Source organism: Anguilla anguilla, chromosome 13, assembly GCF_013347855.1.
Source record: "Anguilla anguilla isolate fAngAng1 chromosome 13, fAngAng1.pri, whole genome shotgun sequence".
Taxonomy (NCBI): Eukaryota; Metazoa; Chordata; class Actinopteri; order Anguilliformes; family Anguillidae; genus Anguilla; species Anguilla anguilla.
The window spans coordinates 39,978,819-39,995,137 of NC_049213.1; the positions used below are offsets into that span (position 1 = coordinate 39,978,819).

General features: G+C 49.1%; 1 protein-coding gene across 6 annotated transcripts in view; it reads left to right on the forward strand.

The window, feature by feature from the left end:
• The window catches only part of LOC118211533 (kinesin-like protein KIF21B), a 67,982-nt gene that overhangs the window by 19,664 nt on the left and 31,999 nt on the right, over nucleotides 1-16,319 (forward strand). For all 6 annotated transcript variants that reach the window (XM_035388822.1, XM_035388823.1, XM_035388820.1 and 3 more), the window contains exons 2-12: nucleotides 5,821-6,043; nucleotides 7,359-7,541; nucleotides 9,258-9,407; nucleotides 10,143-10,277; nucleotides 10,446-10,622; nucleotides 10,956-11,071; nucleotides 11,861-12,056; nucleotides 12,910-13,099; nucleotides 13,513-13,576; nucleotides 13,887-14,111; nucleotides 16,014-16,302. In XM_035388822.1, coding sequence (XP_035244713.1) covers nucleotides 5,821-6,043; nucleotides 7,359-7,541; nucleotides 9,258-9,407; nucleotides 10,143-10,277; nucleotides 10,446-10,622; nucleotides 10,956-11,071; nucleotides 11,861-12,056; nucleotides 12,910-13,099; nucleotides 13,513-13,576; nucleotides 13,887-14,111; nucleotides 16,014-16,302 — 1,948 coding nt within the window. The remainder of the gene's footprint in view (nucleotides 1-5,820; nucleotides 6,044-7,358; nucleotides 7,542-9,257; nucleotides 9,408-10,142; nucleotides 10,278-10,445; nucleotides 10,623-10,955; nucleotides 11,072-11,860; nucleotides 12,057-12,909; nucleotides 13,100-13,512; nucleotides 13,577-13,886; nucleotides 14,112-16,013; nucleotides 16,303-16,319) is intronic.

A 16,319-nucleotide genomic window follows, 5' to 3' on the forward strand; every position in this document is an offset into this window, starting at 1 on the left:
GCTGGAGCTGGTGCTCAGTGAGTGTTGTGAACGCGCAGTCTTGGTCCAGTTGGAGCTGGTGCTCAGTGCGTGTTCTGAACGTGCGGTCTTGGTCCAGCTGGAGCTGGTGCTCAGTGAGTGTTGTGAACGCGCAGTCTTGGTCCAGTTGGAGCTGGTGCTCAGTGCGTGTTCTGAACGTGCGGTCTTGGTCCAGCTGGAGCTGGTTCTCAGTGAGTGTTGTGAACGCGCAGTCTTGGTCCAGTCAGAGCTGGTGCTCAGTGAGTGTTGTGAACGTGCGGTTTTGGTCCAGCTGGAGCTGGTGCTCAGTGAGTGTTGTGAACGCGCAGTCTTGGTCCAGTCAGAGCTGGTGCTCAGTGAGTGTTGTGAACGTGCGGTTTTGGTCCAGCTGGAGCTGGTTCTCTGTGCCCGAGCTGAATAAAGGAAGACGAGAGGCTCACAGTAAACAGTCATTCCCGTCACTATCTCATGCAGGGGAAACGAGGGGGGGTCCATTTCCTTCGCCAATCCCTCCTTCCATGACCCACTGAACTGTTTTTTCAGGCGCTGACTGGGTGGTGGTGGAGGAGGGGGGGGGGGTCGACTTTGTGGGGGGAAACGCAAACAGCCGTCCTCGTGTGCCAGGGTGGAGAGGAACTGGGGGAGCCCAGTTAGCCTGCAGTCAGCACTGTTTCCTGCGCAGAGAGAGAGAGAGAGAGCGAGTGTCATAACCCCTTTCCCCTTTTCAAGGCGTTCAACAACACGAGGTATCCGGAAGTTCAGCGTAGAGGATTTTAAAAAACAAAAACAAGGGACGTCGCCGCCTCCTCTAATCTGTGCTGTAAGGGGAAGTGGATAAACACCGCGGAATGGACACACAGAAAGAGGGGAGAAAATGTCCACGTAATGACGCTGTATTGGCTGAGTTACTTACGGTCCCTTGTTTTTTTATGTTAATGCCCATTTAAGCCGATTTCAATGCTTAGCGATGCTGAAAGGACCTGGGTGACGATATAAAGCTGTTTTTATTGCCCCTTGGGGCCTTTCTCGGACAAACCAGGCCCCTGGATCTATTCCCAATTCAGGCCGCCTCTCTAAACATCGGCTTCTAATTGGCAGATTTAACAAGGCGCTCTTTGTTTGCTTTACTGGTGTTGCGACTGTTGACTGGTTAAGATTTATGTAAAGGAGCCAGTAAAGCAACTGTACTGTCTTGGCCTGAGCCTATGGAAGACTGTAAGAGGCATGGTTTTTTCACCCTTGGTGAAACACTTTCCCACATGTCGCCACCTACTGGCATGGAGGCGTATGTGCCTCTGTCAGATTTTTTTTTTTATAAGGCTGGCGTGTAGAGTGAGGAAGTCTGGCTCTGCTGGGCGGACTTCCTGAATGTTTATGCGTTTACACAGGGTTCTGAGGGCAACAGAGGGAATTGATATTGTGTCACTTTGGTTTTATTAGGAGGAAGCAAGCCTTTGTTTGCTTTATCCTCCTGTATTTGGTTGGTGTGTAGGGTGTAATGGCAGCTCTGTTGTTGTGAAAGCGATTGTTACCGCTAAATGGAGGAATAAAAGATGACACCTCAAGATGACCCCGTGTCAGACCTTGTCCCCTGACACTGTATGTTGTTTTCAGCTGAGGCCAACCCCCCCAAACCTCTTTGGGATTTTTGGTCTCTCCCCAGTGAGCAGTAGTTGTGTCCTTCCTCCCCCCCCCCCCCCCCCGGCCTGTGAGTGAGCAGCTGTCTGGTGTGGTTAGGAGGCAGCTGAGGCCTGCGGTGTTTGGGGTGGGGGTGGGGGGGGGGGGGGGCGTTAGGGGGTGAGGGGGGGGTCTGCCTGAGGACCGAACCCAGCCCAGCATGGGGGGAGTGACTGTGGTGCAGGCGGGCTGGGGGGAGCTGGGTGAGGGTGAGGGTGGGGGGGGGGTGTAATTATTCATGGGGTTTGCACTTCCTGTCATAACCAGGTCACGGGATCGTCCCGCTGCAGCAGAGGTGGGGTGGGGGGGTTCGGGGGGGTGTTGTGGGGTGGGTGGGGGGGCGTGTTTCTGAAAGAGTGCCGATGTTGTGCTGCATTAATGAGGCCACAGACCGGAGAGAAGCGTCTGCTCCCTCTGTCTGCTTCACGTTTTTCACGCCCTCCCTCTGTCTGCTTCACGTTTTTATTCCGCAAGACCGACCTCTTTAATCATACCTTTCGGCCACGGGAGTTTAATAAGGAGTCTGTTAACTGTGCCTCAATCTAACACTAGATCAGTGAAAATCTAATGCGCTGTTTACAAGTTATTGCATTACCAAGCAGTGTTTAGGAAGACTCATCTGTCAGCGCAATTTTTTTTGTATTTCAGAAATGTGGGGTTTTATGAGGAAATAGAGGTCCCGGAAAGTACTGAATTGCTTTTAATCACATTTTTAAACACATTTTGACACACGGCCTGTTGTGTGGCTGCGATGCCTGTCTGAACACCGCCTGCCTGGTCAGAGTGCTCAGTGACCTGTCATAATTAACCTCCTTGTTCAGGCCCGTGTGATCTGTGAGTCGATCAGGTCAGTTTGATGTGTCAAAGGGATTGATCTGATTGGATCTTTATGGGCTCTCGTCTCTTCCTGTTCCGTGGGCTTCCATAGCTGTGTGGGGGTGTGTTTCTGCGGCCTGTAGTTTTGGCAGTTGAGTCGATGCTGTACTTCGGCTCATTCTTAATGCAGGCCTGTACATCAATCTGCAGCCCAGCGTTCGTTACAAAGCTTCTTATTATATATTATAGGTATGTGCATACAGTAAACCCAGAGAAACTGTGAAACGTTAATTGTAAAAAAGGACACGTGGCTGTCTATTGAATATCTCTTGTCTTGTCACACTCAGTCAATCAATCCGACAATTCTTTACATTTTAATTTTTTATAGGGTGTTTTACACTCTTAGTGTGTGTGGTGGAGGGAGAATCCTTCCAGTGGCCTTTTAAAAGATTATTTAGAGTAGTTAAGTAATGAATGTTAAGCCATGTGAAATATGTGAACCTGCAGTTCTTTCTGTCTAATTCCGTTCTTATGGCTGATCTTAGTGGGCTGCTGTTCCGGGGACGCTGGGGATTTGGGGGGGGGGGGGGGGGGGGGCTGGGGAGACCCATAGCAGGGGTTGGGAAGATGCACGTGTCATCGCTTTTTGAGATTACTGGGCAGCAGGGTGAACCCCTCCCCCCGAAAACCCTGCAACAGCACACTCAGTAACCCCCAAAACTCAAACAAGTACACTCAATAACCCCCAAAACTCAAACAAGTACACTCAATAACCCCCAAAACTCAAACAGTACACTCAATAACCCCCAAAACTCAAACAAGTACACTCAATAACCCCCAAAACTCAAACAGTACACTCAATAACCCCCAAAACTCAAACAGTACACTCAATAACCCCCAAAACTCAAACAGTACACTCAATAACCCCCAAAACTCAAACAGTACACTCAATAACCCCAAAACTCAAACAGTACACTCAATAACCCCCAAAACTCAAACAGTACACTCAATAACCCCCAAACTCAAACAGTACACTCAATAACCCCCAAACTCAAACAGTACACTCAATAACCCCCAAAACTCAAACAGTACACTCAATAACCCCCAAAACTCAAACTGTACACTCAATAACCCCAAAACTCAAACAAGTACACTCAATAACCCCCAAAACTCAAACAGTACACTCAATAACCCCCAAAACTCCAACAGTACACTCAATAACCCCCAAAACTCAAACAGTACACTCAATAACCCCCAAAACTCAAACAGTACACTCAATAACCCCCAAAACTCAAACAGTACACTCAATAACCCCCAAAACTCAAACTGTACACTCAATAACCCCCAAAACTCAAACAAGTACACTCAATAACCCCCAAAACTCAAACAGTACACTCAATAACCCCCAAAACTCCAACAGTACACTCAATAACCCCCAAAACTCAAACAGTACACTCAATAACCCCCAAAACTCAAACAGTACACTCAATAACCCCCAAAACTCTAACAGTACACTCAATAACCCCCAAAACTCTAACAGTACACTCAATAACCCCCAAAACTCCAACAGTACACTCAATAACCCCCAAAACTCTAACAGTACACTCAATAACCCCCAAAACTCTAACAGTACACTCAATAACCCCCAAAACTCAAACAGTACACTCAATAACCCCCAAAACTCTAACAGTACACTCAATAACCCCCAAAACTCCAACAGTACACTCAATAACCCCCAAAACTCAAACAGTACACTCAATAACCCCCAAAACTCAAACAGTACACTCAATAACCCCCAAAACTCAAACAGTACACTCAATAACCCCCAAAACTCAAACAGTACACTCAATAACCCCCAAAACTCAAACTGTACACTCAATAACCCCCAAAACTCAAACAAGTACACTCAATAACCCCCAAAACTCAAACAGTACACTCAATAACCCCCAAAACTCAAACAGTACACTCAATAACCCCCAAAACTCAAACTGTACACTCAATAACCCCCAAAACTCAAACTGTACACTCAATAATCCCCAAAACTCAAACAAGTACACTCAATAACCCCCAAAACTCAAACAGTACACTCAATAACCCCCAAAACTCAAACAGTACACTCAGTAACCCCCAAAACTCAAACAAGTACACTCAATAACCCCCAAAACTCAAACAAGTACACTCAATAACCCCCAAAACTCAAACAGTACACTCAATAACCCCCAAAACTCAAACAAGTACACTCAATAACCCCCAAAACTCAAACAGTACACTCAATAACCCCCAAAACTCAAACAAGTACACTCAATAACCCTCAAAACTCAAACAGTCACTCAATAACCCCCAAAACTCAAACAGTACACTCAATAACTCCCCAAAACTCAAACAGTACACTCAATAACCCCCAAAACTCAAACAGTACACTCAATAACCCCCAAAACTCAAACAGTACACTCAATAACCCCCAAAACTCAAACAACACCCCAAATATACCCCAGAACTCAAACAGCACAGACGGAATACCCCCTAAAAGGCTATGAGCAGACTTTGGATCAGGATTATGGGCCAGTTTCACAGACACAGATAAAAGTCTCCTGGACTAAATTCAGTTTTACATGGAGAATCTGTACTCAAAATGTGATTTAGTCTTGGGCTTAATCTGTGTCTGTGAAATTCGCCCTTTATGTCATGGTTTATGCACAGAACATTCTTCTTTTCAGAAAAAAATAGGTTCTGTGGAAATGAGAAGTCGTGAAATGAGTTACTGAGAAAAGGCATTATGCAGAAGGGGAACATGGGAAACGTGTTCTCCACTGAGCGGTTCACCTGCTCACCTTCCACCTGGTGTGAAGTACAGCATTTCCACTGTGTCCAGGTGTGAATGGGTTCTGGGTTGAAGCTTATTACCCATTTCCCAACCAGCAACAGTTTTTGAGTACCAGAGTAAAATGCCCTTGTTACATTATTACTGCCAATTGGCAGACACGCTTGTCCACATTACGTTAACATTGCATTACTTATCCAGGGCGCCTTACGCAACTTTTTACATCGCATTTACACTGCATCCATTTATACAGCTGGATATATACTGAAGCTATCCAGGTTAAGTACATTTCTCAAGGGTACAATGGTAGTGTCCTACCTGGGAATCGACCCTGTAACCTTTAGGTTACAAGACTAGTTCCTTACCCATTATACCACACTGCCACCCAGGGACATGCGGTACTGGAGATCATCAGTGCTCACAGGACTATGAGTGTGTGACATCACCGGGAGGTCACATGGGCCCGTGTGTGACCAGCCATGTCCTCGTCTCTCGCCCCTCCCCCTCAGGATCCGCCCTCAGATGGCGAAGGAGAAGATCGAGGGGTGCCACATCTGCACGCTGGTGACCCCCGGAGAGCCCCAGGTGCTGCTGGGAAAGGACAAGGCCTTCACCTACGACTTCGTGTTCGACCTGGAGGCGCAGCAGGAGCAGATCTACTCCGCCTGCGTGGACCGGCTGATCGAGGGCTGCTTCGAGGGCTACAACGCCACCGTGTTCGCCTACGGACAGGTCAGCCCCCCCCCCACCCCGCCCCCGCTGCAGAGACGCACAGTCGCTGGGACGCGCGTTTGCTGACACCCATCTTGCATCAACTTACGCCCTAATAATACTTTACACATATTACGTAATACGTTCGCATTTGTATAAGTATGCACACTCTCTCTGACCTTCTTGCATGCACTTGTACACAACACAAGTGTTCTCAGACTAATGTTTGCTGAATGCCAGTGTATGGTGGAGAGAGTATGGCTTTGTAAACCCCATTAATGGGTGGGACTTGCCAGTGCTGTCAGCCGTAGACTGATAAAAACCCTGAACCAATCAAAATACTCTGCTGACAAGGCCAGGCTTTCTGACTGGTTCATTACATTACATTACATTCATTTGGCAGACGCTTTTATCCAAAGCGACGTACAAGAAGTGCATTTTCATGATCGTAGACAACTGCTGAACACGGGTTCAGTAAGGTACAATTACTTATTTTGTACAGCTATTTCTAGCTGAGAACAATGAACACTATCCTGGTCTAACATCTGCAAAGCCAAACTAGGCAGAAGATTAAGCTAGAGTATTAGGACAAATACAATTTACCAAGAAGTGCAGGGATGGGGCAACATGTAACAAGTGACAAGGAAAAAAGGGTATTTTTTTTTTTTTTTTTTTTTTTTTAATATATAATTAAAATTGTTCAGAATGAACAAGTCTTTCCAAGCTCCACCACAGGGTGTGAACACACTGTTTTTGCTCTCCCAGGTCATGGATCTCTCACACAGATTGGTTTTAATGGCGTTTCTGTGGGAAGTGCAATGAGAGTGGAATGTTTGTAATGTATGAATAGTAATTGGGGTAACACACTAAAAACAGAGTTAACACACAGCCATAGTGTGCCAGTGCATGCAGAGAGAGAGAGAGAGAGAGAGAGAGAGAGAGAATTTGTAAAGGGTTCCATTGTGTTTTGTGGATTCACGGATGGAGTCTAGTTTTTGTAGAGATACCATCTCACAGTATTGAGTGACATGCATTGAAGGTTCCGCCTGTACACCACTGAAACTTAGAGTTCCTGTGAAGCCAGGCGCACATGAACACTGATCAACCGTAGAGCCATTCCTCATTTGACTGTCATTCTTATCACCTTGCTTTTATGCGGAATCATCATGGCAGCCAATCATTTCAAAGCACGCCCATTTCCCAGACTGCCAGAGGAATACAGCCTTCCTCCGAACTGTTTAAGGCACTTCCTGCTGACCTTTGGCAGGGACAGGAAGTGACACAGAGCACGCGCGCTCTCTCTCTAACGATGACTGTCTCTGTTTCCCGTGTGCAGACGGGCTCTGGGAAGACCTACACCATGGGCACGGGCTTCGACGTGAACGTGACGGAGGAGGAGCAGGGCATCATCCCGCGGGCGGTGCGCCAGCTGTTCCAGGGCATCGAGCGGCGGCGGGCGGAGGCACAGAGCGGGCGCGTTCAGTCCCCCGAATTCAAAGTCAGCGCCCAGTTCCTGGAGGTGAGCGGGAACATGCTTTTAGGGGACAGGTGGGGTTAGTAGGGTTTACATGACTAGCAGGGATCACATGACTGCAGGTGAGGGGCGCAGGGATCACATGACTGCAGGTGAGGGGAGCAGGGATCACATGACTGTGCTGAGGAGAGCAGGGATCACATGACTACAGGCGAGGGGACCAGGGATCACATGACTACAGGCGAGGGAAGCAGGGGTCACATGACTGCTGGTGAGGGGAGCAGGGGTCACATGACTGCTGGTGAGGGAAGCAGGGATCACATGACTGCTGGTGAGGGGAGCAGGGATCACATGACTGCTGGTGAGGGGAGCAGGGGTCACATGACTACAGGTGAGGGGAGCAGGGATCACATGACTGCTGGTGAGGGGAGCAGGGATCACATGACTGCTGGTGAGGGGAGCAGGGGTCACATGACTACAGGTGAGGGGAGCAGGGATCACATGACTGCTGGTGAGGGGAGCAGGGATCACATGACTGTGCCTCTTTAAAAAAACACTTTTCAAATCATCACCTTTGATATCTGAGTTTACATTGAAATATATTTAATTGTCAGACACTCCTATCCAGAGCGGTGTATATCTTAATCGCCCTAACAGTAGTCTGCTCTTATATTGATCCTGCACCCCTGCGTGTTTTACATTTGTTTGTCTGTTGAGTTGAACGCATGGCTGTTTGCTTTGACCTATTTGAAGCCAGCTGTCATGTGATTGATTAACCTTTTGTGGGCCAGCTGTGAGGGACTCAAACAAACACGCAGTATTGATTAAGTGTGAACACGCGGCTCTGTGTTAGCACAGCAGATGGGGATCCATTTCACGTCTAGTGTTCTCGATCAATACACTTAAGCAGAATACCGGTGTTGCAGTGTATTGAAATGCGCATTATAATAAATCAGGGCTTTCTGCATGGGGAATATGCATGTAGCGAGTTATAAAACACAACAGGGAGGCCAGCAATACCAGGGCGTCCGGATAGACGTACCAGTGAAGACCGCGCTGCATGAATATCAGTATTTAGTTTTTAGTTTTGTACTGTGTGCCTGTGTGCCAGACTGCAAGCTTCAGAGAAGGTGGAAAAAGAACTGCGCGTTTAGAGAAATAAGGAATGTGAACACCGGGTGTTGTTAAGGCTCCGTGGTGGACAGCCGCGTCGGGGGAAATCTGCCCCGTGCTCTGCGTTCACCTCCTCCCTGCTCTGCCATTAAGAAGAGTAACAGCCTAAATATCTCAGAATGTCCTCAGCTGGCTGTGCTGGGGGGGGGGGTCCCCTGGGGGTCCCCTGGGAGTGACCTTAATGCGTTATTTTACTGCTCTCTGATTCCCGCTAATTCCATTAGAGAGGGTCTGAGTCTGTGCTGACCGTGCGATCCCCCCTGGCCTGGCCTGCCAGCCCCCCCTGCCCTGTGCGCCTGCGTCCAGGCGGGGCTTAGGGGAACCCCGTCTGTTACTGGTCCAACCCTGTTTGAGTGACAGCTGCTGTGTCCATTAAGCCACAACCACAAAGGTCCACTGAGGTAAAGATGCATCTCCACATGCATCAAGATCCATAACTCTTCAGTGGGTAATAATTTGTTTGTCTGTGTGTGTGTGTGGGGGGATGTGTGTGCATGTGCGTGTGTGTTTGTACATATGTCTGTGTGTGTGTGTGTGTGTGTGTGTGTGTGTGCGCGCGCCTGTGCGTGTCTATGCTCGTGTGTCCAGCTCTACAACGAGGAGATCCTGGACCTGTTCGACAGCACGCGGGACCTGGACGCTCGGGGCAGGAAGTCCAACATCAAGATCCACGAGGACGCGGGCGGGAGCATCTACACCTCGGGGGTCACCTCCCGTCTGGTCAACTCTGAGGACGAGGTACACGCTCATCCCCAAACTGCAAACTGCGCCCTCTGCTGGCTGCAGTGTGAAGAGTGAACATTACACACCTGTACCTCTGTCTCACACACACACATGGACACACACACACACACACCTGTACCTCTGTCCTCCTCAGCTCCTGCAGTGTTTGAAGCTGGGGGCTCTCTCTCTCTCTCTCTCACACACACACCACACACACACACATACCTGTCCCTCTCACACACACCTGTCCCCCTCTCCGTAGCTCCTGCAGTGTTTGAAGCTGGGGGCTCTCTCTCTCTCTCTCACACACATTCTCTCCTCTGTAGCTCCTGCAGTGTTTGAAGCTGGGGGCTCTCTCTCTCTCACATACACACACACACACACTCACACACACACACACACACACCTGTCCCTCTCACACACTCTCTCCTCCTCAGCTCCTGCAGTGTTTGAAGCTGGGGGCTCTCTCTCTCTCACACACACACACACACACACACTCACACACCTGTCCCTTTCACACACACCTGTCCCCCTCTCCGTAGATCCTGCAGTGTTTGAAGCTGGGGGCTCTCTCTCTCTCACATACACACACACACACACTCACACACACACACACACACACCTGTCCCTCTCACACACTCTCTCCTCCTCAGCTCCTGCAGTGTTTGAAGCTGGGGGCTCTCTCTCTCTCACACACACACACACACACACACACACACACACACAAACCTGTCCCTCTCTCCTCCTCAGCTCCTGCAGTGTTTGAAGCTGGGGGCTCTCTCTCGCACCACCGCCAGCACCCAGATGAACGCTCAGAGCTCCAGGTCTCACGCCATCTTCACCATCCACCTGTGCCAGATGAGGGTGTGTCAGCAGGGAGACCTGGTGAGCTCCTTTGGGGGGGCGGGTTTGGGGGGCAGGGGATATGTGTGCGTGTATGTGTGTGTGTGTTTGTGTGTGTGTGTGTGTGTGTGTGTTTGTCTGTGTGCGTGTGTGTTTGTGTGTCTGTGTTTGTGCGTGTTATTTTAAAGTCCTCTTCCTCTCCTCCTCCAGATGGCCGGGGAAGAGGAGGAGATTAACGGGGTCTCCCACGGCTCCCTCTCCCAGCCCGAGTACGAAACGCTCACCGCCAAGTTTCACTTCGTGGACCTGGCGGGGTCGGAGCGGCTGAAACGAACAGGGGCCACGGGGGAGCGCGCCCGGGAGGGCATCTCCATCAACTGCGGCCTGGTACGGGCTCCGGGGGGGCACGGTTCACAAAATCAGTCTGGCGGGAAACTCGGCCTGAGCTCCAGTCATGTTATCTGTATCAGTGACCTCTCCTCTTCACTCTGGCTGCAGTATGAAGAGCTGGGTTTTCTTTGTCTTTGTGGCCTGTATAGCCCTGTGTAGCCTTGCTGTGTGTGTGCACATATGTGCTGCATATGATGCTTATGTGCGTGTGTGTATGTGTGTGTGCGCGTGTGCGTGTGTGTGTGTGTATGTGTGTGTGCATGTGTGTGTGCATGTATATGAGTGTATATGTGTGTATATATATATATATATATGTGTGTGTTTCTGCAGCTGGCCCTGGGGAACGTCATCAGCGCTCTGGGAGATCAGAGTAAGAAGGGCGGCCATGTTCCCTACAGGGACTCTAAGCTCACCCGCCTGCTGCAGGACTCGCTGGGCGGGAACAGGTACGACACAGCCTCTAAAACCCTGAACCCTGAACTCTTAACCCTGAAACCTGAACTCTAAACCCTGAGCCCTGAACCCTGAACACTGAACACTGAACACTGAGCACTGAGCCCTGAACCCTGAACCCTGAACCCTGAACCCTGAACACTGAGCACTGAGCACTGAGCCCTGAACCCTGAATTCTGAACCCTGAAACCTGAAACCCTGCACCCTTAACCCTGAGCCCTGAATCTTGAACCCTGAACCCTGAATCCTGAACCTTTAACTTTGCAGACTGAACCCCAAACCCCGAACACTGAACCCTGTGGACTAAACCCTGAACTCTGAACCCTGTGGAGTGAATCCTGAACCCTGAATCAGCAGAACACTAATAACCTGAATCGGGTCGATCATATAGTAACAGTGATTAGCTGATTGAGTCGGTTAAGTGTCTGGCTGGGACACTGGAATACTGCAGCCACACCGGACCACAGTCCTACTGCGGGGCTTTGGAATAAACACACAGAGAACATTTCAGCGCACACATAAGGGACATGTTAAGGCTCAAGGTACAACGTTATGTATTTCACATGGACCTTTGTCTGAATGCTGCTCTGAACGGCTGCATCCGCTTACTTTCAGCACATTGCTGCACACAATTAGACCGCAAAGATTTATAAGCACAAATCCCGTAAGTGCGTGAGGTCAGAGGTCAAAAGGTCACGCTAAAGTGCAGTCACCCGCCGCAGGGCTCTGACTGACAGCCCTGTCCCCCCCCTGCCCCCCCCCCCCCCCCCCCCCCCCCGCAGCCGCACGGTGATGATCGCCTGCGTCAGCCCCTCGGACCGCGACTTCATGGAGACGCTGAACACGCTGAAGTACGCTAACCGCGCGCGCAACATCAAGAACAAGGTGGTGGTGAACCAGGACAAGACCAGCCAGCAGATCAGCACCCTGCGCGCAGAGATCGCCCGCCTGCAGATGGAGCTGATGGAGTACAAAGCGGTGAGGGGGGGGGGGGCACAGGGGTGGGGGGCAAGGGGGGGGGCACAGAGGTGGTGTGGGCCGTGTGGCGTGGTGGCTTTGGAACTGGGTTTACAACTCTGAATCAACTTAAGTAGCTTACACTGCTGTGTAATCTGAGGCAGATCTACTGGTCTAGCGTGAAAGACACAGGAAGCAGTGTCCTATGAAATGGGGGGGGGGGGCGGCGAGGGGTGGGTGGGTGCTTGTGGATTAATTTGTTGTAACTCACTCAGCATAAGCTTGTTCTCTGTGACCCTCTTCAACTCGGTGAGCGCTGATGCAATAAGCATCTAAGAAAACATAGCATCTAGTTTCAAGAACGCATTCACCCAGAAATGCACCTGACTTTAATTCTCTCAGTTGCTGTCGTGACCGTGATGCAAATCAGTGGTTAGGCAAAGAGGAAGAACCTACTTCTCCATCTCAGTAAAGCACATGCAGTTTTGCCCACAAGACCATAGTGAGCTATTAATGAATACCATCAACTTCTGCTCTGTTTTAGGTTTGGGGGTTAGAGTAAAGATAACCAACAGGATTGTTATAAATTCTTACACTAGTAGATGACATAAGGTAATGAAAAACTAAATGACAAGATGATGATAATAATTTGATAAAGACCATATATTTACAAAATGGTAAATACCATTAAAAAAAATAACTTTTGTCATCGTTTGGACAGAGCCTAGGCATGGAAGTTAAGACATCAGATAGATACAGACCTCTTTGGTCATTTTAATGACCTTGGTGACTGTCCTCTCTGAATGGCCCTGGTCTCAGATGGCCCTGCAGTGGCTCTCTGAAGGACACGTCTGCTCTCTGCTGCCCCCTGCAGGGCAAGCGTGTGGTAGGCGAGGACGGCGCGGAAGGCTTCAGCGATCTCTTCCAGGAGAACTCCATGCTGCAGAAGGAGAACGACGCCCTCAGGATGCGGGTGAAGGCCATGCAGGAGACCATAGACTGCCTCAACAGCAGAGTCACCCAGCTGCTGTCCAACGAGGTCAACGCGCTGCTGGCCAAGTCCGGTGAGCGCCCCCTGCTGTCAGTCCTCCTGGGCACACTTCCTGTTTATGAGGCTTTTTAAACCCTGCATTGGCTGGAGGAGTCATGTGACCAACTTTACTCCCCATGGATGAATTTTATGTATGACTAGGATGTGGATCTGATTTAATTCTTTTTAAAAAATGTAGAAGTAGGAATAGCACAGTATAAAAGGACACATGACAAAATACAGACAGCAGGGACACATTCGCAAATTTAAAAAAACATCAGTCAGATATTGACACTAATGGTTTCACCCATTTTGTAACATGAATGGCTCTTCCTGACTGTGCAGTGGTCACACCCACTGATTGGCTCAGTGACCACACATTCAACCAATCGGATGGCTTCTCTTTTTGACATGTTGGTCTGATCGCCTGCCTTTGTGTGTGTGCAGGTGATGGGAATGAGGAAATCGGTTCTCTAATACAGAACTACATCAGAGAGGTGGAGGAGATCAGGTAAATATGGCCTTTCATGTGCTGTTCTGACTTACATTTCATGTCTGTGTGTAAGCCTGTATACTGTGTGTGTGTGCATGTGAGTACTTTGTGTGTGCATGCGTTCGTGCGTGTATATGTGTGTGCTTGTAAGATTATATACATCTGTGTGTAAGCCTGGATATTTTCTTTTTTTTCTGGGTCCATATGTCATTAATTCGCCTCTTTCTCTCTCTCCCTCTCTCTCTGTCCCTCTCTCTCTCTGTCACTCTCTCTCTGTCCCTCTCTCTCTGTCCCTCTCTCTCTCTTCTCCTCTCTCTCTCTCCCCCAGGTCCAAGCTGCTGGAGAGCGAGGCGATGAACGAGACTCTCCGCCGCAGCCTGTCCCGGCTCTCCGCCCGCTCCTCGTACCCCTCCTCCCAGGGCCCTGTCCCGGGACTCCCTCTAGGCTCCTCCCCCACCCTCTCCATGGAGGCGGAGATGAGTGATGTGATTCGCCGAGCCCGGCAGGACCTCGAGAGGCTCAAGCAGAAAGACTGGAAACAGAGGAGGAAGAGGTGAGGAGTTGGCCCGGGTCTGGGTCCAGGTCCTGGTCCTGGTACTAGTGCTGTCCTGATTCGAGTACAGGTCCAGGTCCTGGTGCTGGTGCTGTCCTGATTTGGGTCCAGGTCCAGGTCCTGGTGCTGGTGCTTCCTGATTCGAGTCCAGGTCCAGGACCTGGTGCTGTCCTGATTTGGGTCCAGGTCCTGGTCCTGGTGCTGGTGCTGTCCTGATTTGGGTCTGGGCTCTGGTGCTGGTCCTGATTCTGGTTTTGCTGCTGTCCTGATTCAGGTATGGGTTCTGATTCTGGTACTGGTGCTGTCCTGATTTGGGTCTGGGTTCTGGTGCTGGTCCTGATCCTGGTGCTGGTCCTGTCCTGATTCTGGTCCGAGTTCTAGTGCTGCTGTTGAGTTAGGGTGGAGATGCTAATCCCAGGCTAATCCACTTAGACCAGCCGGTCTAAGCCAGCTTGTTTAGATGGTATTGACTCCATTTTACCGGTGTTGAGCATCATGATTGATTAAATCGATGACATCAGGTTGTAAGAACCTAATTGCTGCTGACCCCATGACCTTCAGCATCACAGATTCTTAATTATTTTAGCGTGAAGGGCTTAGGCAACAGATATTCATTTTCCCAATGGTAGATTTTAATTACAAAAATTGCATTGTGTTTTCTGTGATAGATGCTTTTTCTTGCAAATATTGCTGGTTTATTTATTGCGAGTACTGCGTTGTGTTTCTTCAGATGCATGTTTTTATTGTGAGTATTGCATTGTGTTGTGAGTATTGCATTATTGCGAGTATCACATTGTTGTGGGTATTGCATTATTGCGAGTATCACATTGTTGTGAGTATTGCATTGTTGCGAGTATCACATTGTTGTGAGTATTGCGGTGTTTCCTCAGAGAAGGCTGCTGTAATCCCACTCCCCTTCTCTCCAGGCTGGGACGTTAGTTTCCGCAGACATGTCCTCCGCTAACAGCTCGAAAGCTCTTACCGCTGAGCGCAGACAGTCTGTCCGCGTGGGAAAGGACACGGGCGGCGGCTCCTGATTTGCATGTCTGTCAAACAGGAAGCTGTAAATCTGAGGCCTGCTCTTGTTTAAAAAAAAAAAAAAGAAAACATTTAAAAAGCTCATAAATTTCCACTGGCTCGAGTGGTGCTTTAATTCCACTTTAATCATAAGTGGGTCATTTGTAATGACCACCGCGGTCCTCATACGCACACACACTGAGTGGCCTGAGCGCAGAGTGGGGTGAGACTGGCGCAGGGTTGGGCGAGACTGGCGTAGGATTGGCAGACTCATCTCATCTGACATTTAAAGGTCAGGACTAGGGGGGTATCAATGACTGTTCTTTTAAACGCGTAAATGATAAGCATTTACTAACTGTTCAGTGTTTTCCATAAATGGTTAAATGCTAATTTGATGCATAAATTTTGTTTTGGTTTTGACATTTAATGATTTTAAACACAGACACGCTAGCAAACCCTCCGCAAGGTTTGCCTTTCACTGGAATCTGTTTTAAAAGAGATGCTCTCTGTATCATAGGCTGTTCAACCTTAAGTAGACATGCTCTGGACTCCAACTCCCATCTGACCCTGTTTTTCTTTTTTGTAGTTTTCTACAAAACACTGACAGTAGGCTAGCCTCAGATTTTTATATCACATTTTTATATTGCTGAGACTAATACTGTCTACTTAAATGTAAACTGTAAATTTCTCACAGGTATGTGGCTGTAATGCCATGTAAAGTGAGTTTAATATAATCTAACGTTATCTAAAGTAAAGCATGGTAATGTCATGTTAAGTAAGTTAAATGTAAAGTACAATAATGTGTACAATATGTATATAATGGAATGTAAAGTATGGTAGTGTAATGTTAAGCTTGTGCACCTGTGTCCCGCCCCCCCCCCACAGCCCGGAGAGAGAGAAGGGTCCCCAGAAGAGAGCCAAGCTGCATGGCCGGGAGAACAGAGGGATGAGAATGAACGGAGAGAGCAGAGAGACGACAGAAAACGGAGAGAACAAAGAAACACGAGCAAACGGGGAGAACAAAGAAAGGAGAGAAAATGGGGAGAATGGAGGGATGAGAGAAAATGGAGAGAACAGAGAAAGGAGAGGGAACGGGGGGAGCAGAGAGAATGGAGAGGTTGTGAATAAAGAGAAGAACGGGGAGGCTCCCTGGAGTGGCGGTATCGCGGAGGAGGTGAGTGCGTCGGCGCT